At 43.1% G+C, this 24,784-nt stretch overlaps 2 protein-coding genes and 1 pseudogene across 3 annotated transcripts; 2 read left to right on the forward strand and 1 right to left on the reverse strand.

Annotated features, from left to right (window-relative positions):
- The first annotated feature begins 2,371 nt into the window (after positions 1-2,371).
- LOC123043115 (L-type lectin-domain containing receptor kinase IX.1-like) lies at positions 2,372-6,820 on the forward strand (annotated as a pseudogene).
- A 3,244-nt stretch (positions 6,821-10,064) lies between these two features.
- On the forward strand, positions 10,065-14,710 carry LOC123043116 (disease resistance protein RPM1-like). Its single transcript, XM_044465463.1, has 4 exons — positions 10,065-10,301; positions 10,382-10,538; positions 11,322-14,198; positions 14,301-14,710. Exon 3 carries the CDS (start codon positions 12,867-12,869, stop codon positions 14,178-14,180), a length of 1,314 nt encoding a protein of 437 aa, XP_044321398.1. The 5' UTR covers positions 10,065-10,301; positions 10,382-10,538; positions 11,322-12,866; the 3' UTR covers positions 14,181-14,198; positions 14,301-14,710.
- Positions 14,711-15,242: 532 nt separating this feature from the next.
- Positions 15,243-23,493, reverse strand: LOC123043117 (protein DA1-related 1-like). Of its 2 annotated transcripts, none has more exons than XM_044465465.1 (12): positions 23,137-23,493; positions 22,022-22,175; positions 20,207-20,297; positions 19,317-19,524; positions 18,373-18,493; positions 18,215-18,298; positions 17,788-17,907; positions 17,457-17,669; positions 17,304-17,366; positions 17,103-17,218; positions 16,664-16,722; positions 15,243-15,801 (listed from the first exon to the last, which is right to left on the reverse strand). In XM_044465465.1, exons 2-12 carry the CDS (start codon positions 22,139-22,141, stop codon positions 15,482-15,484), a joined length of 1,515 nt encoding a protein of 504 aa, XP_044321400.1. In that variant the 5' UTR covers positions 22,142-22,175; positions 23,137-23,493; the 3' UTR covers positions 15,243-15,481. The 2 variants fall into 2 exon arrangements, with proteins under 2 accessions (XP_044321400.1, XP_044321399.1); XM_044465464.1 differs by having other exon boundaries at positions 23,123-23,493.
- Between the last annotated feature and the right edge of the window lie 1,291 nt (positions 23,494-24,784).

Raw genomic sequence — 24,784 nt, forward strand, 5'->3', positions numbered from 1 at the left:
AGGCAACGGAGGTGTCTGACTCGATCTGGTGCTTGAAGAAGTCGCCGAGCTTCCGCTCGAACTGAGACCTCCCGCCCTTTTTTGTTGATGTGGATGACGAAGAGGATGAGGATGTTGATGCAGCGTTGCTACCTGATCCTGCCATGATCTCCGACTCGATCCACAGGTGGGCGAGGACTTGACATATGCCTTCTTCTATATCTGGAGTGAGCGTGCAGTATCCTGTGAATGCACTGTCCATCTTCATTACCCCATAACACAGTGATAAGTAAATGATATAACAAGCTGATGCAAACTTGCCAATATACTAATGGTTGTCAACTTCTCGAGTGGAGATTAACATTAATTGGTTAAAAGTCTCATAGCAAGATAACACAACTTCAAGCCCAATAAATCTAAAATTAGTTCAGTTATCTCAGTTGGTAATTCTGGGTTCTAAAGGTACATGAATGTAATACTTCGTATAAGATTTTGGCCCTGACTTGTAAAGGCCTTCTAAGCTAGAGAATCATGGCTTCTGGTAGTTGAACCAACCCTGACATTTAGTCTTTACTGTAAGCAAAGCACTAGCAGATTCATTACTAAATATACCTTTACAGGCTAAAATAGAAACCATTTACCAAAGAGAGCATAACCAGCAAAAAAGTGCATAATAATTCCACTGATGTAAGACTGGTTGTCCATTGGTCCAGGCTGGGACTCTCTTCCCCCATTTTGATTACCTTAAGAGTATAACTGTTTAGTGCTAACAAAGATGTGGTATTTAGTACTCCCTCCGTCCCAAAATTCTTGTCTTAGATTTGTCTAGATACGGATGTATCTAATACTAAAATGTGATTTGATACATCCGTATTTAGACAAATGTAAGACAAGAATTTTGGGACAGAGGGAGTAGGTTATATTCTGAACTCCAACTTTCAGTGTACTATGAGTCAGTATGCTATTTTACTAGTAAAAACACAATAACTAAATACCACAAGAATTAAAGACAACCTTTAAGACGCAACCACGCATGCATCATCTCATGAGCTAAAATTGAACCTGTCAACAATCTAGAAGAACAAGAACTCATTGGAGACTCGCAGAGTCATGTCAACACATTCAGAGTTCATCAGGTCAAACAATAAAAGATGCAGATGATGAGACAGTGATTCTTTAAGTAAAAGGAGAAGATCCACCGATGAAGCACAACATTAATGTTTTTGCTCATTTGCTCCCTTCAGTAGGTTATATTCGGGACATGTGGTGTTGGATATCTGGAGGTATTCGTCCCATAAATCTGCAGCCATGACAAGCATCCTCAAGGTAGTCTTTACCTTCTGATATCCAGAGAATAGTTCATCTCATCCTTGTGTCGGGACACCTTGTAGAGGCAATCGAGTATAGTTCATCTCATCCTTAATCAACACCAGAGAAGGACCCGAATAGTGCATCATGGACAAAGTAGTCATCCATGAACATCATATGCCCTCGTGCTCTCTTCCAATGAGGACGAATCATCGCAGTTACATCCTCATATTCGTCCTCATCTAATGAGGACGAATCCACGAACTCAACATAGAAGTACTCCAAGGCCGAATCATCATGTTTGCTTCAAAGTAAATCAGTAATACGTTAATAAATTTGTCTATGGCATTTGGCCGAACACTTACCGGATGCAGTGTCCGCCATGGACGGCAATGTGCAGGGGAGGAGGGAACTTTGCGGCGGCCGGACCTGGGGTGGAAGGGATGCGTAGGTAAGCCGGCTGGCGCCCGGGTGGAGCGGCGTAGCCGGTAATACAGTGCTGACGGAGATCTTGAACTATGTTGATACACTCCATGGCGAAGGGATATAGTGAGTAAAAGCGGGGCTTTCGTGTGGGCTTTTTGTGTAGGCTGGGGGTGTAGAAGTCCGATGTGGCGTTTGTCCAGACACGCACAAATAACGTCCTCCAAAATTGCTTCCAGTTTGCGAGAAATCTACGTGCAGATCGGTCCGCTAATGTTTGGTGGACAGCGTTGGAGTGCTCAAAGTGTTTTGCCCGCAGGTCCGGACGTTTGCGGGTGGTTTAATGGACGGCGTTGAAGATGCCCTCGGTGGTTACCACCTGTTTTGTTCGTGCCGTTAGAGGGTCCTAGCCCGATTCCTCCTCGTCCAAACAAAGCTCCTCTAAGTGACAGTCCAGTCGGACGATTCTCCCTTTGGAGGTGATGGCACCGTGCATGAATTTCTGTCCACTCACAAAGGGAACCAAAATATGCTATGCTAGCCGAGTATGGTTCCTATCCTCCTTCCATGATGCAATGTCACTACTAGGAGAGCAGTCTTGTTCTCTTTTCCTCTGTATAAATGTGGTGATGCCTAGCTCATCACTACCACTGTGGTCATCATGAGCTCGCTTGCAACTGCAAGAAGCAGCAACGCGCCGCTCCTCCTCCTCTTCCTCCTTCTCATTTTTGTTTCTTTACTGCACATCTGTGTGGGGGATTATCTCGATGACGCCTCTGCTCCCGCCCCCACTCCCGCCACAGCCACCCCGTCCCCCTTCTCATTCAGCTTTGATTTCTCCAACGCATCCACCTACCGCTTAGAAGACCTTAGGTTCGAGGGTGACGCAACCATGCACGGCGACCTGGTTGACCTCACCTGCAACACTTTCGGGAAGAACCCAAAGTTTTGCACGGGACGGGTGTCCTACGGGCACCCCGTGCCGTTCTACGACAACGTCACCGGTGAGGTGGCCAGCTTCCAGGCGCGGTTCACCTTCGCGATCCTCATCGACGACTATACTATGAACTACAAGGGGGACGGCATGACTTTCTTCCTTGGCTGTTACCCGTCCACGATGCCGCTGAACTCGGGTGGGGGAAATCTAGGCATCATGCCGGATGGCGACGGCAAGAGCCGGACCGCCTTCGGGAACGACCGGTTCATCGCCGTGGAGTTCGACACCTTCAACAACTCCTGGGACCCCAACACCACCTACGACCATATCGGCATCGACATCAGCTCCGTCATGGACTCGGTGAACACGACAGTACTAGATAGCTTCAGCCTCAATGGCTCCATGACGGCCACCGTCACCTTTGACAACACCACCCGGATGCTGGTAGCCAACCTGCACTTTGATGACCATACTTACATTGCCCCTGTTCAGGTCAGCACGCAATTACCCGATCCAGTCACCACCTTGCTCCCGCCTCAGGTTGCCATAGGGTTCTCTGCAGCCACAGGCAAAGACATGGAGCTGCATCAGATACTCTCATGGTCATTCAACTCCTCACTTGCTCCGCCTCACAAAGGTGGTTACTTATTCGTTATTTCTTCAAGGCAACTGCCACGAAAAGATACTAATTTAGTATTCCAAGAGACATTACTTATTCCACTAGTTAATCAAGTCTTGGCTCAGATCTATTATGTACTCAAGTCAATGGCTCAGATCTATTATATATGTACTCTTACCTAGGTAAGAGTGAGCATGCTAAAATTTGCCATACATCAAGTACTAACATGGTCCTTCAAGGCTTCAACTCCGCATGTTAGTAAAAGATGCTAATATGCTTAGATCTCATGTCGATATTCTGACGCTTCCATCAACTAGGCCCCCTAGCAAAAGATTAATATCGTCTAAAAAAGTAAAAGATTAATTAATGTTCTTATAAGCTTATAGGTCCACATGAAAGGCATCTTATGCTTATCCTTTTAAGGCCTAAGTATAATTATTTCTTCCAATAATATGCTTATGTCTCATTACTGTTGTGTTCCTTCAACTTGGCCTGTCGGCAAAAAATGCTAAATATGCTTAGACCTCCCACAATGGAGTATCATAGGGTATCGTCAGATTGGGTAGTTTCGGGAAGAACCAAAAGTTCTGTACGGGACGGGTGACCTCATCATGCAAACCTCATGCAATGTTAACCAGCTATATTGCTGGCATGAAATAATACTAAATGAGGAAAGAGATGATGCCGTTATCATATACTCCCTCCGTTCCAAAATAAATGACTCAACTTTATACTAACATTAGTACAAAGTTAGTATAAAGTTGGGTCATCTATTTTGAAACGGAGGGAGTAATTGATAGCATAGCGTAATAAGTATAAGGTGCTAGTTTGAGTCATAAAAAATAGAAAGTAAGGTCATCTAAAATATCAAGACATGATACTATGCATTAAGGGTATCATATGCGCGGAACTACTCACTGTAAGAGGTCTTAGAGCTCACATCGATAAGTATCCTTATAGCTCCACGGTGGTATCTGATGCTTCCTTCAACTAGGCACGCTAGCAGAAGGTACTAATATGCTTATAGCTCACATCTATTTGTATGATTATAGATCCATGGCAGTATCTGATGCTTCTTTCATCTAGGCCCTCTAGCAGAAGGTGCTAATATGCTTATAGATCACAACAATTAGTATGCATATATCCTTATAGCTCAAAATGAAAGGCTCTGATGCTTATCCATAAACTTAGCAAACTAGGAAAAGGCGATGCTATGCTTATATTTCACATAAATTAATATGCTTCTAGCTAGGATACTCTCATGGTCCTTCAACTCTGGCATGCTAGCAACAGATGCTAATATGCTTATTGCTCACAATGATTAATCAAGTTGTAGCTCCATGACAATATCCGATGGTTACACCATAAGATACCCATCACCATGGTCCTTTAACTTGGCCAGCTAGGAAATTATGCTAATATGCTTATAGCTCACAATGACTATTATATAATTATAGCTCCAAGATAGTATATGATTATGACAAATATATATTACCTATATGCATGACATGGTCCTTCAACTCGCCCTACTAGGAAAAGATGATAATATGCTTATATAAAGATCATAACTATGAATAGGCTTAGATGCTTATACCTCCGTGGTAGTACCAGATGCACATAAGCACCAAATACCCTCATTGTACTTAAACTCTGCCTGCTAGGAGAGAAAGTTAACTTGGACACATGAATTAATACAATTAACTACTAGTGTTATTTCTGTGCATGTAGATCATGACATGAAGGCTGCAGTTGTTGGAGGGTCGCTTGGAGGAGTTGTAGCATTGGTGGTTATGGTGTGGTGTATCATTGCATGTTTCAAGTGGACAAGGAGCACAAGCCATGAGGCACGAACTGGAGGACCCAAACGGTTCGAATACCGCGAGCTGGCTTCTGCAACAGACAACTTCTCTAAGGAGAGGGTTATTGGGAGAGGTGCCTTTGGAGAAGTCTACAGGGGTACATTCTCCAAGGGATCATCATCGGGTGCTCAGAATCAGGCGGTATGTCCTCCAAGGAATCATGTTCATCATCCTCCAAGGATTCGGGTGCGTCATCGAACTCAAACTCGAAAGAATCATACAGCGGTGAGGTGGCTGTAAAGAAGATCTTGAATGAGACAAGGGGAGGAAATATGGACTTCTTCGCGGAGATGAACACCATTAGTGAAGCAAAGCACAAGAATCTCGTCAAACTGAAAGGTTGGTGCTGCAAGGATAGTAACCGAAACATGCTCGATTTTATGTGCTGGTGCTGCAGGAAGAAGAAGGATGAAGAACTCTTCCTTGTCTATGAGCTGGTGCCTAATGGCAATCTGGAACACCACCTACACGAGAATGAGCAAGTGATACAGTGGCCAACAAGGTACTATACAATATCCATCATTGTTCTAAATAGTGACGGTCTTCCAAATCAGCTATAGCGAGGCTATACCTGGCTATTTCAGATAATTGTACACGAATCCTATAACTGCTCATTTAGCGGCTCCCTGCTCAAACCGCGGAGCTATAGCCTGCTATTTAAAACTTTGATATCCATACATGTGCAGCTTATTTATTTATTTTGTGATGATTAATGTTGTTAATTATTAACATTGTAGCATATTCATGAACTCATGTATTTAACTATGTATGTCTTGCAGGTACCAAATCGCTAAAGATATTGGCTCTGCTCTTGTTTACCTCCACCATGACTGCTCCCCGTACATTCTGCACAGAGACATCAAACCAGCCAACATTCTCCTAGACAACAACTTCAACGCCAAGCTTGCTGACTTTGGGCTGTCGAGGATCGGCAACCAGGACAATGCGACGCTAGTGACGACCGCTGTTGGGACGGAAGGGTACATAGATCCACAGTGCAGGAAATCAGGGAAAGTCAAGTTCAACCTTAGCTCAGACGTCTATAGCTTCGGGATCGTCCTGCTGGACATCACGTGCACACGGAAGTCCAGGGAGCAAGTCTGGGATCTGTATGTAAGGGGCAGGGTGCTGGAAGCTGCAGATGATAGGCTATATGGCTGTGGCGACTTGGACATGAGCCAGCTGGAGCGTGTGGCTATCCTAGGGCTCTGGTGTTCTCTTCCTGACAGTAGGAAGAGGCCTACCAGTCAGGAAGCAATGGAGGTCCTCGAACGTGGTGTGTCGTTGCCTGACCTTAATGACTTGTTGAACACTACTTCGGTGCCCTCCACAATGCAACAAGATACCTACACTACTAGTAGCTCCGGCCCGCAAGCACCTCCGTCAGATGAAAACCCTTTTGGTGAGCGGCATGCATGACTTCTGGGGGTCAATAATGCATTGCATAGTTGCTTCTCTCATCTACTTAATGTGTTCCAATAAGCGTCATGTTGGTATGGGTTTACATTCATGCCGGATTGGCCATATGTTGTATGGACGTAATATAGAGTTACGTGTAACACACTGTGTGTATGCATTTGCTTTGCATTCATGTTTGTTTGCTGATATATAGATATGGATGTAATAAGAGGTTATGTGGCAGATACATCGTACGTGTGGTCTTGTTTGCATTCATATTGGTTTAATAAACTTGGTTAACTCAGTAATGGGACTCGGTCATCTCCTTTTCTTACTTCCTGCGTCAAGAAAGCATGCAACTCTCATATAATTTTTTAAGAGGTCGAGTTGCTGCAATGCAATAAATAGTCATATTCCTAAGTTTTCAAAACAAAAATTAAGGACAGGAATAGCTGGGGACGTCGGCTGGGGGGTTTACCTGCAGCGAACTACTGGTTCCCCATGGGGGTGGGGGGTAGAACCAGCGAACCAGGTCATGACGACCAATACGAGCCCTGCCCCCGACTTCTACTAGGCTGGACGATTTCTACTAGGCCTTTAAAAAAAATGACAAATTTTGAAAACAAAAATGGTTCTTCTGTTCACATGACAAAATTAGAGAAATAAGTTTGTAGAAAAAAGCATAGCAAATTTCCATGATCCAAAAACGAAATTAAAATAAATTACCTAAACAGGAAGTACCTACAAAATGTGGCAAATAAAAACAAAAATCTAGTTGCCAACTCTTCTACAATCACTACTCGGAAATTCATTTTTGCCGAGTGTCACAGTCTGTGCCGAGTGCATTTCGTCCGGGAATCGGCAAAATGTCTTTGCCAAGTGTCATCGGAAAAATACTAGGCAAAAAGCGAAACTCGGTAACCGGAGCTTTCCGGAGTGTCGTGGACAAAACACTGGGCAAAAAAGATAATTCCCGAGCGCTACACTCAGCAAAAGGGTGTCTTTTCTGAGTGATACACTCAATAAAAATGGGTATTCGCTGCGCTGCAATGTTTTGGCTGTCGAGATTCCATACGACCTCGGATAAAGATGATCCAAAAATCAAAGCTTTTCATTTTGACAAGGCGAATAATTTTTATGTTGAGCACCTTTCATTTAAGGCAGTCTTAATTACACTTTTTGCCATGACAACATATGGTTTCGACACATGGCCCCTGCAAATGCATGGAAAAGGTTGTAAAATTAGCTTGAAAATGCTATGTGTGATCTTTAGTCTATGTTAGGCTTTGTCCAGGACAAGGGGAGGAATTTCAAACATGATGATACCAAGATTGACTCAACCCCAAACATCAAGTTATCCAAGGAAGAATCGTGGTTTCGAGAGAAAACATGTCACCTTTGCAGGCAATTCGACTGCTGCTTCATCCTTTGGCCTTGATTTTTTTTAAATACTTAGTCGATACCGTTACATGATCCATGTAAAAATTGGCATCTTTCGAGGTACGTTAGCTATATTTAAGTAATTAAATCCATTTGTAGGTAATTAAAACCTTATTCCGTCTTCAGGGACTGTCATCGTCTCACCTTCCCGAACAAGACACAGACCTTGACAGAACACGAAGAAACATCTAAAAACATAGCCCTCCCTCCGGCAAAGGCCGGGATCCACCGTTCCCTCGTGGCCCTAAGACCGCCGGAGACAAGGCAGAACGGCTGCAGTGCCGACGGGAGGTAGAGGACCACTAAACTTTGTTTAGGGAAGAGGCGGCTGCGTGAGGAGGCGGCAAACTAGTATGCTTTGGCGCAGAATTTCCATGTATTGAATAATGTAGGTGGCACTGTTCTTTTATTTTCAAGGTTACTAATTATTTTTCCATATAGAAGATCACACTTAGAAATGTTTTGACCAGTAAAGTTCTAGATGGTCTTACATTTTGGATCGTCTAACTCAAGGGGGGGAATAAAGATTGTGTGGGCATGGACAATGTCTTTAAGATGTAATCTGAGTCTTCAGCCACTGGCTTATGCTGCAACATATGTATAACGGCCAACCAACACAAATGATATTTCAAGAATACTTCTCGAGACAAATCTATGCACCTGATTTTTTTTTTAAGTTTCTGATCTATACTAGATAGTAAAAACGATATGGATGGCCAAAGTATTTAATGTTTTAACTTACTATATACGTAAAAAGTGACACTTTTTTGTGAACCGCAGGGAGCACAGAATAGGACGTCGATTTGTTTGTACCCGAAGATGCTTCCCATTGCCGTGCTTGACTCACATACCCACCAAGTCTTCCTTGTCTCTAACACCACACAACTTGCCGGTAGGTGGTAAGTCGTGTTCTCCGAAGATGCCAAACTAGACTCAGTCATTGCGTTACTGGTTTTTAGGAGAAAATGAAGGCCACAGCAATATGCTACATACGTTGAGGCAACCAGCTAGCAAGCTAGCAGCGCACAACTTAGCCACCATGGACGCGTGGGCATGTTTGCAAGTGTAAACTCTGAAAGGAGATCGTCGCATCTTCTCCGACGATTCTCCGGAGAAGATACTGCACATATGATAATATATATTGATGAAATTACGTATGTACATACTACACATATATGTATATGTACATTTTTTTTTCAGATTTATGTAGGTGTAGAAACAATGATTTTCATAGAAAATGAGCTATATAGAGCTTCTTACCGTGTTGTATGTTTTGAGATTTCAAGAATTCCTATATATTTGTTACGGTTTAGAAAAAATGACATTCTAACATAAAATGAATAATATTATATGATTTTGTATTGTCAAACCATAACTTCTGCCTCACTCAAGAAATTGCATTAAAAAGAAAATATAGATGCATGGTGCCTGCGCGCAACATTTTTTTTCTATATTCATCTTGTAAATTTGCATCATACTCACTTTTGTTGCACTAAAGATGATGCACTCGCATTTGTGAGGGCCACTTTGCTAGCTAGTTAAAGAAAAGAACGTTAGTATATGGCCATGGACGCTTAGCATTTTCTTTTTTGCCGAATGATGCTTAACACTTAATTAACATATGAATTGTATGTATCTGTGTGGTGCCTGAGTACGTCGTTTGATATTTGAACGGACATGTTGGTGACTTTTTGGCAGAAAAAAGTCAGCATCAAGATTAATTATGAGCATGTATTGCAGATTGTTTAGTACTTTTCTCTGGGGGACAAATTTACTTGATCAATTCGACGTCAATAAATAAATGTCTTAACAATAATTTGAGGGGTGAATATATAGTTCTCCCTCTGTAAAAAAATATAAGAGCGTTTAGATCACTAGTGATCTAAATGCTCCTATATTTATTTGCAGAGGGAGTATGTAACTATCTTGTTTTATTTTTGCAAGAGATACTACATGCTATAAGTCGACAATTGTTTGTAGTGAAGACACTGCCACCAATTGTCATTTTCGTGCTTGACCCAAATACTCCTCAATTTGTCTTTTAATTAGCACCAACTTGCCGGTAGGTACGCCATTTTTGTTGAAACCACTCTCAAGCTATCAATTTAATAAACTCAATTATTGGGCTAGTTGCTGGGAGAAAAGTCAAATCAATGCTACATACGTACGCTCAAGTAACCAAAACCAGCACAACTAGGCTATAGCTAGCAGGCGTCTATAGACCACCAAGGCACCAACGTCCACCATGTACGATGCAGATGCAAGTGTAAACTCTAAGAGGATTGCGCATCTTCGGGGAAGCAAGAGCTTGGGGATCTGATCGGCACATAAGAACAAGGTACGTACCACCGACGACAGATTCAGTTCAGTGCTGTACCGTCTGCTGTTTGCTGCAAATTTAGTGAGCAGTTCTAGCAGGCCACCGGAAAGCTACAAGCGTCTGGTACCTCTGACAAATCCGAGAAGACTGCGAAGTCGACGTGTCCCTTCTCCGCTTCGCCTCCTGCAAAGTGCCGCCGGACCGCATACCCCGCCTCACCTTCACCTCAGCCTGTCACCCGTGGCACAGGAGAAGGTAGGATCTTGTGTTCCCATTCTGTTTTGAAAGAAGGATATATATACTCTAGCTAGTTGTTGAAATCTCGAATTTTGATGGTTGATTCCCTAATGATGTTGAAACGATAGCACCGATTCCTCGGAATTTCACCTTCAAATCTCCCTACTCATGCATCAATTCGATTTTAATTATAGCCACATTTAACCTGTTAATTAGCACATGATTTGTTGAGTGTTTCACAAAAAAACTACCAGAATTCGATCAAAATTAGAAACCCAATCCAAAACCAATGCCATCAATTAAATGAGAGGCTACCAATCCTAAGGAGCTTACTGATATAGTAGACTCGTTTGCAGTAGTCCCATGAAGATGCGAATAATTAATACGAATGATTAATTAGAGTTTACTACGGATTCATTAGCATTTGTTGTGGGGAACAAATTAATTAGGATTGATTACAGATGGAAGGACAAATCTACCACAACCAGTCATTGTTAGAAAATACGAAATTACCAAACCCTCCTTGAGACAAACTTTGGGTCCAACATAATTACTATTGGATCCAACCATAATTACTATTGGATCAGTTATATACTACACCTTAAAATCTGTAGTAAGATGTACCGTAAAATAACTCTTATTGTTTGTGGGTATAAATATGAAGTAAGAGGGTTGCTTAATTTGTGAGGTTCTACTTAATTTCACTTTTCAGCTGTTCCTGCAAAGTTTTTGGCACGTGCTTGCTATTATTAAAATATATGAAAATAGTTAAATTAATGCAGCTATCGCTTTATTATGCAGATGGTCACCTAGAGACAGTGAGGAAAATATGCACCTAGGCCTCCAACCAACAGTGAGGCATTAGCAACTCTCCGAGAGAAAGTAATGGCTGAAATTGTTCTTCTTCTAGTCATTGAAAAGATGGTAATCGCCGTAGCAAATGGAGCAGCAAATCAGGCGAGTGCTCATTTTTCCAAGTATGGGACCCAACTAATAGAGCTACAGGGCAGCATGGGCCGCGTTGTTAGGGAGCTTCGTATAATTCATGATGTTCTATGTCAAATGGACATTCGAAACCGCCACAATCAAGTGTATGAGGGCTGGTTGGATGAGGTGCGGAAGGTAGCACATGCGATGGAGGATATGGTGGATGAGTACATGTATCAAGTTGGCCGGGAACATGATACTGGGTGTTGCTTCTACCTGAAGAAAGGGCTTAGAAAACCAAGATCTCTGCTTTCCTTGAATCAGATATCTTCCAAAGTGAAGGAAATAGAGAAAGACCTTGCACACCTGTCAGAGATGAAATACCGATGGGTTCCCATGATAAACAATGAAGATACTGGCAGCTTGAATTACATGGTCAAGAAGTCTCAAGATCTAGCAAACATCTCACGTTCCCTTGATGACGAAGATCTAGTTGGGGTGGATGAAAATAGAGGAAAACTTGAGCAATGGTTGGGAAGTGACGATGTGGAACGTTCCCTGATAACACTGATAGGAATGGGTGGGCTGGGCAAAACAGCTTTAGCATCAAATGTCTATAGGAAAGAGAGAGAGAAATTTCAGTGCCATGCATGGGTCTCCATCTCTCAAACTTATTCTAGAGAAGATGTCTTGAGGAATATAATCAAGGAATTATTCAAAAATGAAGTCAGTGGTCCATCAAACATTGCAGCGATGGATATCACAAGCCTTGAAGAGACATTGAAGAGGTATCTAGGGCAAATGAAGTATTTGATCATATTAGATGATGTTTGGACTCCAGATGCATTTGAAGACCTGTCTAGGTCACTTGTTTGTAATGGTAAGTGAAGCAGATTGATAATCACAACACGGCAGGGTGATGTTGCCGCACTTGCTTCTCAAGGACACATATTAACACTTGAACCTTTACCAGAAGACAAGGCTTGGGATCTTTTTTGTAAGAAATCTTTTCCAAAAGAAACAAACCATCACTGTCCTGAGGAGTTGAGGCTTTTGTCCGAGGAAATACTTAGCAAGTGCAAAGGATTGCCTCTTGCTATTGTGTCAGTTGGCAGCCTCTTGCATGTGCGTGAGAAAACCGTTGAAGAATGGAAAAGAATAAATGACCAATTGAGTTGGGAGATACTTAATAACTCAAGGCTCGACCACATAAGGAATGTGTTGCATCTGAGCTATATCTACCTTCCAACATACTTGAAGAGTTGTTTCCTGTACTGCAGCCTATTTCCAGAAGACTATCTTTTTCGCAGAAAAACTCTTGTACGGTTATGGACGGCGGAGGGGTTCATCGTGGAGAGGGGTGTAAGCACATTAGAAGAAGTGGCAGAAGGTTATCTGAAGGAGTTGGTTAACAGGAACATGCTACAACTTGTTCGCAGGAATGCATTTGGTAGGATGAAAAGATTCAGAATGCATGATATCATACGTGAATTGGCAGTTGATTTGTGCCAGAACTATCGTTTTGGTGTTAAATCTGAGGATTATATATGCGGGGGTACTCTTCATAGGGATGGACGGAGATTGGTAGTGCACAAACTAAAGAAGGATATTCATCATTCATTTTCTAGCATACATGGACTTCGAACTTTCATTACACTGGACAAAAGCATGCCGCCATTAACCCTGCTACCTCTAATATCTGAGAATTCAAGATATATGACAGTGCTAGAATTAACTGGCCTACCTATCGAGAAGATTCCCGATGCTATTGGTGATCTTTTTAATCTCCGCCATTTGGGCTTGCGGGATTCAAAAGTGAGGTATCTCCCAAAATCCATCGAGAAGCTTTTGAATCTGTTGACACTGGACCTCTGTAGATCTGACATACATGAGTTGCCTAGAGGGATTGTCAAGTTGAAGAAGCTTAGGCACTTGTTTGCTGAGAAAGAAACTGTGTCAGGACGAGACTTTGGACTTAGCAGTGGTGTATGCATCCCCATTGGGCTTGGGAACCTAACAAACCTGCAGACTCTACAAGCGTTGGAAGTGCAAGATGAATCCATTAAGCAACTAGTGGAGCTAAGGCAACTCAGAAGCTTGAAGATATGCAATGTGAAGGGAATCTACTGTGAACACCTCCACGAGTCTCTGGTGCAGATGCCATTTTTGTCCTACCTATATGTGGGTGCAAGTGACAAGAATGAAGTTCTCATGTTGAACACCCTCCCGACTAGCCTGCAAAAGTTAAGGTTGAACGGAAGATTGCCGGAAGGGACACTTTCGAGGGGGTCTACTCTCTTTCAAGGTGTGGAGCAGAACATGTATTCACTACGCCTGTCTTGGTCGCAGTTGAGAGAAGACCCTTTGCCATCCCTTTCCCAGTTGGTGAATTTGACAGTTCTTCACTTCTTTAGAGCATACAATGGAGAGAAGCTGACGTTTCTCACGGGATGGTTTCCCAACCTGAAGCATCTCTCTCTAAGAGACATGCCTAACCTGAAGCGACTAGAGATAAAGCTAGGTGCCATGGCGACCCTGGAATCATTTACGTTAGGCAGCCTAAACAGCATGGCGGAGGTCCCACCTGGCCTTGAGTTTCTCATGCCCCTCCAGTATCTAGGCTTCTTCCAAATTACCCGCGACTTCCTCAAGTTGTTGTACCAATGTCCTCAACTTGTTTGTACGCAATGGCAACACACTCTCCGCGACGACGACGACGATGACGACCGGTGATCCTCCCATAACTTGCATGTAAGTTGATCCCTCTCGACTGTGAAATAGCATTATCAGTTTATCACTTATATCACTCTCAGCATGTTAATTAGTGCACTGAACACCTTGCTGGTTATGTAGGCCGCCATAGAAAAAGGAAGATATATGCGCCTCGGTTCGATATCTGTTCTACTGCTGCTCTACAAGACTGGGCTGCTATATTGGTTGCTTGTGAAGTGTGATATTCAGAGTTCCTACTGATTTCGTCTGTGGCGTTGAAATAACAAGACACATCCTGCTTGTGTCGCAAGACTGAATTACTCGATCACTTTTTACGCGTTAATGCGTTCAACTATTGTGTGTATTCTATTCATGTGAGCTTGTAAACTATGATCGGTACTGTCTATTCCGGCCGTGCGTGTTGAATAACTAAACCATTTGCGTGAATTTGTGCGCCCAACTATTGTGTGTATTCTATCCGTGTGGGCTTGTAAACTTTAATCGATACTGTATGTTCCAGTCATGCCTGTTAAATAAATAAACCATTTGTGTAAGAATTTTCCTTGTGTATAGCATTTATTATATTTAAAGTTAGTACAAAGTTGAGTCATCTATTTTGGAACGGAGGGAGTAAAATGGCATTGATGACGATGAGGAGGAATAGAGTTCCATAATTGCAATTTTCATGTGAAAAAACCTTCAGCCTAGCTATACAAATGAGTGACAATCAACTACTAGTAGTTTGCAATGACGACCAATTCCGGTTGTTGCTAAGATTGCAGAATCCTGACAAGAGTATTAGACAAACCTAAGAAAAGAATTTTGGGACGGAGGGAGTACGTAGTATCAAGTTACAGAATAGGACATTGCCAGGTGACCAGGGACGCTTAACACTATTTATCTATTGGGTAGGCTGTAGAGGGGACAAATAGTTACCCAAGATAGCCTTATCTTTTTTCCGCCTTTTTAACATTACAAGATACATGTATATTCCGCCTTTTTAAAAGATGACGCGCAAATATCACCCTCGAGGCCACGACATATATACGGAGTGTACTTTTCCTTATTAACTTTATCGTCGCATAAGAAATACCACTGTTTCCATTTCCATTTTTGATCTCCCTCAATACAACAGATTGGTCAGGGCAAGCCACCTCGATGCATCTCTAATAATATACTGTGCTCAGCCCTTCCAAGAAAAAATATCAGCCACACGTTTGTACAATTTGTGCATTTCAAAATTCATTTTCTCTTTCCTGTAAACGGACTCTCGACAACAAATCGGTATATAACTTCCGCAGAAAGGTGCATCTCTGACATTCTCAGAACGGCAATGTCCCTGTCAGCCGGATGTGCTCGAGGGTGCGCTTCAGGCCGTACTGCTGAACAACCCGGTTCCCAGCCCTGAAACCGTCCCCGTAGGCAACGGAGGTGTCCGACTCGATCTGGTGCTTGAAGAAGTCGCCGAGCTTCCGCTCGAACTGAGACCTTCCGCCCTTCTTCGACGATGCGGACGACGAAGAGGATGAGGATGTCGACGCGGCGTTGCTGCCTGATCCTGCCATGATCTCCGACTCGATCCACAGGTGGGCGAGGACTTGGCATATGCCCTCTTCTATATCTGGACTGAGAGTGCGGTATCCTGTGAATGCACGTACTCATTAGCATGGAATGTCCATCTTCATTATTCCATTAGACAGTACTCCCTCCGTCCCATAATGTAAGACGTTTTTTGACTCTAGTGTAGTGTCAAAAAACGTCTTACATTATGAGATGGAGGGAGTAGATACTTATAAATGGTATAATAAGCTGATGCAAACTTTTCTTGGTAGATAAATTAGTGTTGATTGTCTTGTCATTGCTAATATACTTGTGATTATTGATTTCTTGAATGGGATTACCAGCAGGTTGTACAAAGTCTCATAGCAAGATAACACTACTTCAAGCCCTGAAGATCTAAGTGAGGAGTTCATTAAATTCAGTTGCTAATTCTTGGTTCTAAGTTCAGTTGCCGCGGCAGAATGTGAGATTCTGGCCCTGGCAGGAAAACTCTTTGTCATCCCTCACCAGGCTTGTACAAGCTTGCTAAACAAAAAGAGAATCGCAACTTCTGGTAAAAATTTTGAAACGAGACCTTTAGTCTTTACTGTGAGCAAAGCACTAGCAGATTCATTACAAAATCTACTAGTACATGCTTAAATAGAACTCATGTAACACCCAGTAGAGCATAATTAGCGATAAAGTGCATAATATTAAAGACCAGGTCTCCATTGACTCATAACAGTACAATTTAATACCACTTCAATGGCTGTTGCTAAACTGTTTTAGTGATTCAGGCGGGAACTCACTCTCCCCCTGTTGATTAGCTTAAAAAATTGTTTAGTGAGAGCGAAGACGTGGTATTTAGCAAGTTATTTCTGACTCTCCGACTTTCATGCACTACGAGTCAGTATCATATCTTATTACCAACACAATATCTAAATACCAGAAGAATGAAAGACAACCTTTAAGTCGCAACCATGCATGCATCATCTCATGAGCTAAAATTGAACCTGTCAACAATCTGCAAGAACAAGAACTTATTAGAGACTCGCAAAGTCATAGAAACACATTCAGAGTTCATCAGGTTCGAACAACAAAAGATGCAGATCATGAGAGAGCGATTCTTTAAGTAACAGGAGAATATCCATTGATGAAGCACAACATAATGGTTTTGCTCATTAGTTCCCTTGATTAAACTCGTAGCCCAGAATATCTTCAAATTATCCATTAATTCATATCTTCTTTGACAACACAAAAGGAACAATATACTAAATCAGTTGAAGCAGAACTATATTAGTAACTGTTTCTATTGCTTTTCAACTGGAAGCTGTTGATTTTGACATTGTTATTTCTTTACAGGGACAATTCTGACATTATGAAGCAGAAAATTAATGCTTTTACCTTGGGAGACCATACAGAATGAGAATTGCAGTCACTTCGCACCGCCGTGTCAACCTATACGGCTCTGTTATCATTTCCATAATTTTGTTTCCAGTCATTCTTGGTCTTCTCAATATCTGAAAATAATATTGACACGTAGTCAGAACCCAGCAGAACAAATGATGAAAGAACCAGTTATCTTGTGTTTGGAACAGTTCTCACCGTGCTAACAGTCTGCTCTTCTGATAGGCACAAACCTCTTGTTTCAGGAAGGTGGTGGTGTCCCTAGTTTCCACAGAAACAAAATAATTACAACTAGTAGGATAGAGGAAACTGAAGAATTAATGGTGGTTCAGTTCAGCATAACCAACATACAGTTTTCTCTCCCTCCATGGCCTCATTTAGAGCCTGTCTTTCTACAAGAAGCAGAGGAACCTGTTGTTCCACTTTCATATTGAGACCTTCATAAAATTCCTGTATTTCGAGGTAAAGAGGCTGGCACTCATTTGTATCCATTACTGCAGAGTCAAGGCACTCCAGGCAGAGCTTACGACCATCATCAAGCAATACATATCTTGATTCCCTTGGCTGATAAGTAAATGAACCATATTGGAATGAACTGAGCCAAAATTAGGAGATGGCAACTTATCTAACCAAGTATGCCCAAGATCAAAATTCTTGAAGCAAACAAGATAACTGAACATACCTCCATTCTTTCACAACTACAGCATCTTGGAGTACCATCCACCTCATGTGATGGACAGTATTTTTGTAACCAAAAAGGATGTGCCCTATATTCGATAAGGCCGTTCATATTTGTAGGAATCTGAACAAGGAACCACAAGATGGTGCATAAAAACCAAAATCAAAGACGGTAAACAAAAACTTAAACTAGATATTTAGAATTTTGTCACTGTATACATGCTTCCAGGCTTACAGAATTGCAATAAATGAGGACAGATGAAGCATTGCAACCATAAAGAAAATAAATCACTTCGTCCAATAAACACATTATTTTTGGATTGGAGGAGTATTAGTTTATTTTTTGGTGGCAAAGGTTGCCATATAAAATGCAGAACAAAGTGAATCGTCTTATGCAAACGGATCAGAAAAGATAATGAAGTGATTCTTACAAATTGCTTGCAGACATCACATTTTGGGTGAAAGCGCTCCTTGTAACAAGTTTTATGGTATGGATGGTTTCCTGACATGGAGAACTGCATGTTTTTGTTGGTAAGGTCAATATATCAATGCAACTGCTTAATTAGTACACCAAACAACAAAGAGCTACCTCATAGTCATATATTGGCTGATTACAAGCATGGCAGCAAAAGCACTCTGGATGCCAAACAGCTCCCATGCAACTAAGAAAACGTCCATGGCCAATCTCATTGTTACATCCAGCACATGTCCTGAGAAAAGAAGCATATATAACGTCAAATAGTCACAGAGCACAGATAACTCCCATAATTGCTTGCAATCACAGAGTGTTCTGGACCAACACAACATTCTCCTGGCATGCTTTAAGAAACAAATTATACACTCTCGTTTTTTTACCAGGTATCTTGTTCTTTTCTTTTGACAGCATCAGCCTATTTCACACACCCAAGACACTTCATGTGAAGATATAATTTACAGTATCGCACCCTATGGTATCTTTCTGCTCTTCAATAATCACATGAAATGGTTTATCGAATAAAGACAGTGGCAAATCAAGTCTGACGAGTTTTTCCTTTCACGTCTATGCTGGAGCTCCCCATTTCAAACCACAGTTTGTTTTTTTTTTCTAGAGGACATTTTGAATCCGTGTATGAAGGACCGAAAAATTGTACAAGTTAAATGCATAAATTTCAAAATTCAGAGAAAAACTGTTAAGGCTGCACTTCTTTTTTCAGAAAACATTGTTGGGGGTTGGGGGGTGGCCTTTTAACTTCCTAGCGGATATGCAGACTCAAATTATAAGTTCTCACGCAATACACATTATCACTGATATGATCATGTCAAACTCTAAATCCAAATACGATATTCAGGGAATGAATTACCAACGTCAACATGACATGTTCACATCATAGTATGTCTAGAAGACAGCTTCTATGGATCTGGATTTTATTTATAATACTTTCTTTCTGGTTAATTCTCATAGCAGTTCAAATGTGTGTCACTTCACATCAATCAACTCAAAACAGAACATACAAATAAAATATTAGCATGCTAAAGTAATACACTAATACAAACCTGAATCCAGACGAAAACATAAATGGTAATTGTTGATATGAATTGCCACCGTTGGCGCTGCCATTTTCCCGAGCACGAGGGTGTGCACTATTTTCACGAGCACGAGGGGGCGAGGTATTTTCATGAGCACGAGGGGGTGATTCAACATTCAAACTTTCCTGAATAGCTCTTGCCAGTTGTTCATCCTCATCTAAATGCAGATCCTTTCCTAAAAGGAAAAAACAAATAAACAAGAAAGTATTACAAACTAAATATCATTTCGAATGTACGGTCATAAGGCAATGGAAGACTGGAGAATACAATGAGCTTGAATAGCTTGATAGGAACATCCAAACAACACATCATTTTTATCTCTGACAATTGGTGTCATGCCTCAGTGATCTAACTCACAGCCCAAAACAATAGTAACGAATATATGCAAATGTTTATCCCAGGAATTTTGATTGATACATCTAGAGCAATAGAATTTGCACCACAATTTTCTCCAAATTATATGAGAAATAAACTACTTATATCGATCAAGTAGTTGCCAGAAGAAAAAACATTAGCCAAGTGCCTTATTACAATATGGAATTATTTATGCTCTGTTGGATTTTACTTACATCCATAGTCCAAAGACATCTATAAGAAAGTTTGTCCATTAAAAACTAGGTAAGTCTGAGTGCGTTCTTATTCAAACATGCAAATTGGTAAAGATAGCCAAGCTCTGAAACAACAAATGCCAAGAATAATCTGCAATAAACTAGCCCAAAAAACTTTTGTAGTAGTAGTAGTAGAACCTCAGCAGAAATCAAGGCATAAGAAAAATATAAGAGGATAAACACCGATGACAAAGCACGCTTCTGGGCAATGAGCATTTCAGCAGCACATGTAATAGATACAATACTAACCTGTTTCCTTTGGTTTTCTGTGTTCCTCTTCCAATAAAGAAAGTGCTATAGCACGGTCAATATCCTCATTATCAAATTCCGAAAGGGGATCCTACATCGAGTGCGGAAACTGGATCAGCTACATAGTCAAAGACATGGTTTTTATTTCCTTTGAACCTTAAATTTCAAATACCAACATAACAGTATATAAGCTTGGTATATTCCAAATTAATTAGCGCTCAAACTAGAATTTAGAGGTATAGTCACACAGAAATTAGCTGGTTCACATATTTATGGATACATCTCAGTCAAAGTACAATTACCAACAGCAGATGGAAAATAATTAATACACCCTCTGTCCACTAATGTACGACGCTTTGGCAGTTCAGTCTTATATTAGTGAACAGAGATAGTATCATTTAGTGAGACAGATAAACGACAAACAAGGTGGCCTTCCTTTGATGGTAATGATGTGTTTTAATAAGGGGCAATTGCATCTATGCACCTCCAAAGTACTAGAACTACATATATAAATCTGCAGACCCCTTAAAAACACTCAGGAAATTGGCTGGTTCATATATTTATGGATGCGTCTCAGTCAAAGTACGTTTATCAATGGCAGGTGGAAAATAATTAGAGGGTGTTTGTTTCCAGGGACTTATTGGTCTAGGGACTTAAATAAGTCCCTATAAGTCCCATCTAAACCAAACAGTAGGGACTTATAGGGACTTAAAGTGGGCATTTGGGACTTATGAAATAAGACTCTCAATGAGGGACTTATAGGGACTTATAGTTGTAATATGGTCTTATAGAGACTTATAAGTCCCAGAAACCAAACAGGTAGGGGCTTTTTAGGGACTTAGGACTTATAAGTTGGGACTAAAAAAAGTCCTAAGACTTATGAACCAAACAGGGCCTTAATATCATTTAGTGAGACAGATAAACGACAAATAAGCTGGCCTTCCATTGATGGTAATGATGTGTTACAAAACAAGGAGCAATTGCATTTAAGCACGTCCAAAGTACTAGAACTACATATATAATAAACCTGCAGACCCCTTAAAACACTAAATCGGGCAGATGGTGAGCATCAGAGGTGTGCGAGAGTTGTTATCGTGGGCAGAGCGTAAGGAGTGGGCCTGACGGGGTCCACTGCCTCTATTGCACACCACATCTCAGGGATATCTGGTTTGTCGACACCAGCAGCCGTGAATGGCAATGCCAGCAAGTCGAACGGCACCTGTGTGGCGCTCCTGAATACAACACCACTTGCAATCACCAGTTCCATCAAAGGCATGGTGCTGCAATCTAAGTTGCACAAGCTATCACACGATTAAAGGTGAAGCATCTATTGCGGTTGGTCAAGGATAGATTTGTATCTCCCCTGATGCGTGCTCCTTGCATCAGTAACAAGGTTTAACATTCATTAATCTGTGATGGAAGTGATGTAAGTCTTGTTGTTATATAAGGATAATACGGTAGTTGCAGTTTTGAGGGAGATTATCTGTAATTTCGGAACTTTTTCCATAGACATAATGGCCACTAATAAAAAAAGAGTGCTCAAGACTTCATATAAGTATATAGATGTAGCATATTTGGGAAACGGTAATTATACATGTATTACAGTGGCATATAACTTATAAACAGAGTGCGCAGCAAAGTGAAATATCCTTTTACTATATACATGGGTGCCATTCGAGCTTCCGTAAAGCTCAATTCATGCGTGTCTCCTTTGCCCATTCAGTTAAATAAAATGGCAAGGGTAGTGCATCACGCATTGGAACACCATTGAACCCTTTTTGCTGAGAGGGTAGTGTATCACACCGAAGTACTTACAATCACAACAGTGGAAGTGGAGGGTTCATTCCATCTTGTCTCTTCTGCAGGCTTGCTTTGTTCTCGCCCTTCCGAGATGTTGTGGGTCGAACCTCTAAAAAATTTGGTCAACCAACCCATATTTTCCCAAATGGCAACGAAGGAACACCGTTATCTGCAATCAACTGATAATGTTAGGACACGCAGAAACGGTAGCTACAATTTGTGGGAGACAGAATCAATGCTCAAGGATGGCAAACAATCATCAAAGCTAGTCAACTTAGTGTAGACCGCTTATCTTGTAAAATGCACAACTGCTTAAAATGCCCTCACCCAGCTAACCAGTAAATAACCATCTAGGTCACAGAAATAGCTAGCGTGATGGATAACGGTCAAGCAAGGATCCCCACAAAGCCAATCCAACTTATGAAAAGGTACTCTTAAAGCTTAAGTTTTCTATCACTAGCAGCATCCTGTCAGAACTTAAAGCTTAGGAAGGTAGGTGGTATGTTATATGACACCTTGTAGAGCAGGACTTAAGGATGTGCTGCTATTATACATGATGCAATTCAACACTTTGCCAGTAAGAGAAATGTTTAATCAGGATTCAGCAGTTCCCCATCTAAGCGATATCATCCCTTCTCTGGGATTTTCATTCTCCCCACCTGAAAACCCCAGCGTGTCCCTAGATCATGCCAACCCCTGTTTTCTACTCTGGGTAGCGATGACCGAGCAGCAGAGCCACGCAAAGAGCAGTAAGAGACCGCTGGTTAACAAATACACGAGGAGCAGCACGGTGACCAATCGGTAACGGCTACCAATTAACAGAAAACGAGTGCGGCGCGAGTATATATGGAAACTAGTGTTCCCCTTTTTGGATTGGAGGAAACCAGCATGGGTGGTTCCACTTGTTCCCTGCATGTTGACAGATTGCAGGGAGCGTGCTTCTGCATTTGGATCACAGGCCGCACAAGCTACTGACCACTAGACAGATTACATAGCATTCGTCGTCTCCACAGCACAACGAAATAGCTAAAAAAAACAGGTACTGAACGCAGGCAGGCAGGCGGATAGAGCAGTCCGACAGTTAAACTAGGCGAGCAGGAGGAAAACGAAAGGTACCGAGCGAGATCGACCTCGCGCGACGGGGGGCCCGCGGCCGCGGGCGGGAGGCGGGGGCGGCCGGCGCAGCGATCCGGTGGGGCGGGGGGGCAGCCGGCGTCGGCGACGGCGGGACGCGTCGGGCGGCGCCGGGCGCTACGCGGGGGGAGACGGATGGATACAGATCGGAGGGGGGCCTCCGCCGGGCGCCGCGCCCGGGGAAGAAACGGCGTGAACCGGACCCGCGAGGGCAGGGCCCCGGCTCCGGCCACCCCGACCGCGGGGTCGGTCGGCGGGGCGGTGGATCGCTCCGGGCCGCGGCGGGATTGGGCGGGCGAGCGGCGGACGGCGAACGGCGAGCGCCCGCCCCTCCGCCTCTCCTCCTCTGTACCGGCAGCGTGAGGAGAGAAGAAACCGACGGGGAGGAAGGAAGGGGGAGGGGGAGGGGGCTGCGGCCTGTATCGTCCGTCGTGTCGTACGCGTCGCCGTGTCGTATGTATACGCGCACGCCAACGACCACCGTCTCGCTCAGTCAATGCGTTTGACCCCTCCGCTCCCCCCTCTCTCCCCGCAGGCACGCCGTGGTCCCCCCTCCCCCGGTCCTCCTGGGGCGCGCCGTTGCCGGTGAGGCCACCGCCGCGGTTCGACACCGGGCTGCTAGCCGCGGGCTGTCGCTGTCGTGCCCCGAGAACAACGCCGTCTTTCTCTCCCCTCCGTGACGTCGTGGGTGGCGTCGTCTTGTCGGCGGGCAACAGGCAACGGTACGGTAATGCCGTTCGGTTGACGTTCACCGAGAGGGGTGGCGATTGCGAACGTTTTTATTGGCAATTCAAGGATGGCAATTTTAGTTTGCAAGAGTGGGAATTTCATGATGAAAAACAGAATTCAAGCAGGTTGCCATGATTGCCATCTTCCCGCGAACTTTCGCTGGTATGAGGTGTAAACGCGGCGTCACCTCCCTCCCGGTCCCCTCTTCTATTTGTCGCCACAGTCTACACCCAAGCACGCGGTGGTCCCCCCTCCCTGTTCTACGGCGGGCTCCTGGGCCGCGCCGCCGCCGGTGCAATCATCGCCGCGGTTCGACACCGGGTTGCTAGCCGCGGGCCATCGCTATCACGGCCCGAGAACAACGCCGTCTCCCCCCCCCCCACCCTCCTATTCGCCGCCATGTCGGTGGGCAATAAACAATGGTAAGGACATTCAGCTAACGTTCATCGAGAGGTGGTGGCGACTGCGAACGTTTTTACAGCCAATTTATATTCCGCAAGGATGGCAGCTTTAGATTGCAAGCATGAAAACTTCCCAATGATAAAACAGAACCAAAGGACAGATTGCCATGATCGCCATCCCCCCGTGAGCTTTCGCCAGTTACGAGGAGCCGTCATAAACAACTCGGTGTCACCTCCCTCCCGGTTCCCTCCTCGATTCGCCGCCGCCTCCGCCGTCGCACCCGAGAGCGAAAACGCGCGTGCGCGTTGATTAGTGCAACTGCAATCCATCCAAACAATAAATTACTACTCCCTCTGTAAATTAATATAAGAGCGTTTAGATTACTAAAGTAGTGATCTAAACGCTCTTATATTAGTTTACGGAGGGAGTACTCACTAAATCAGCATAATCAACAAGTGTAACCGCAATCCAAACATCAAATCCCCCCCCCCCCCCCCTCCGCTGGCACTAGCC

Source organism: Triticum aestivum, chromosome 2B (assembly GCF_018294505.1).
Source record: "Triticum aestivum cultivar Chinese Spring chromosome 2B, IWGSC CS RefSeq v2.1, whole genome shotgun sequence".
Taxonomy (NCBI): Eukaryota; Viridiplantae; Streptophyta; class Magnoliopsida; order Poales; family Poaceae; genus Triticum; species Triticum aestivum.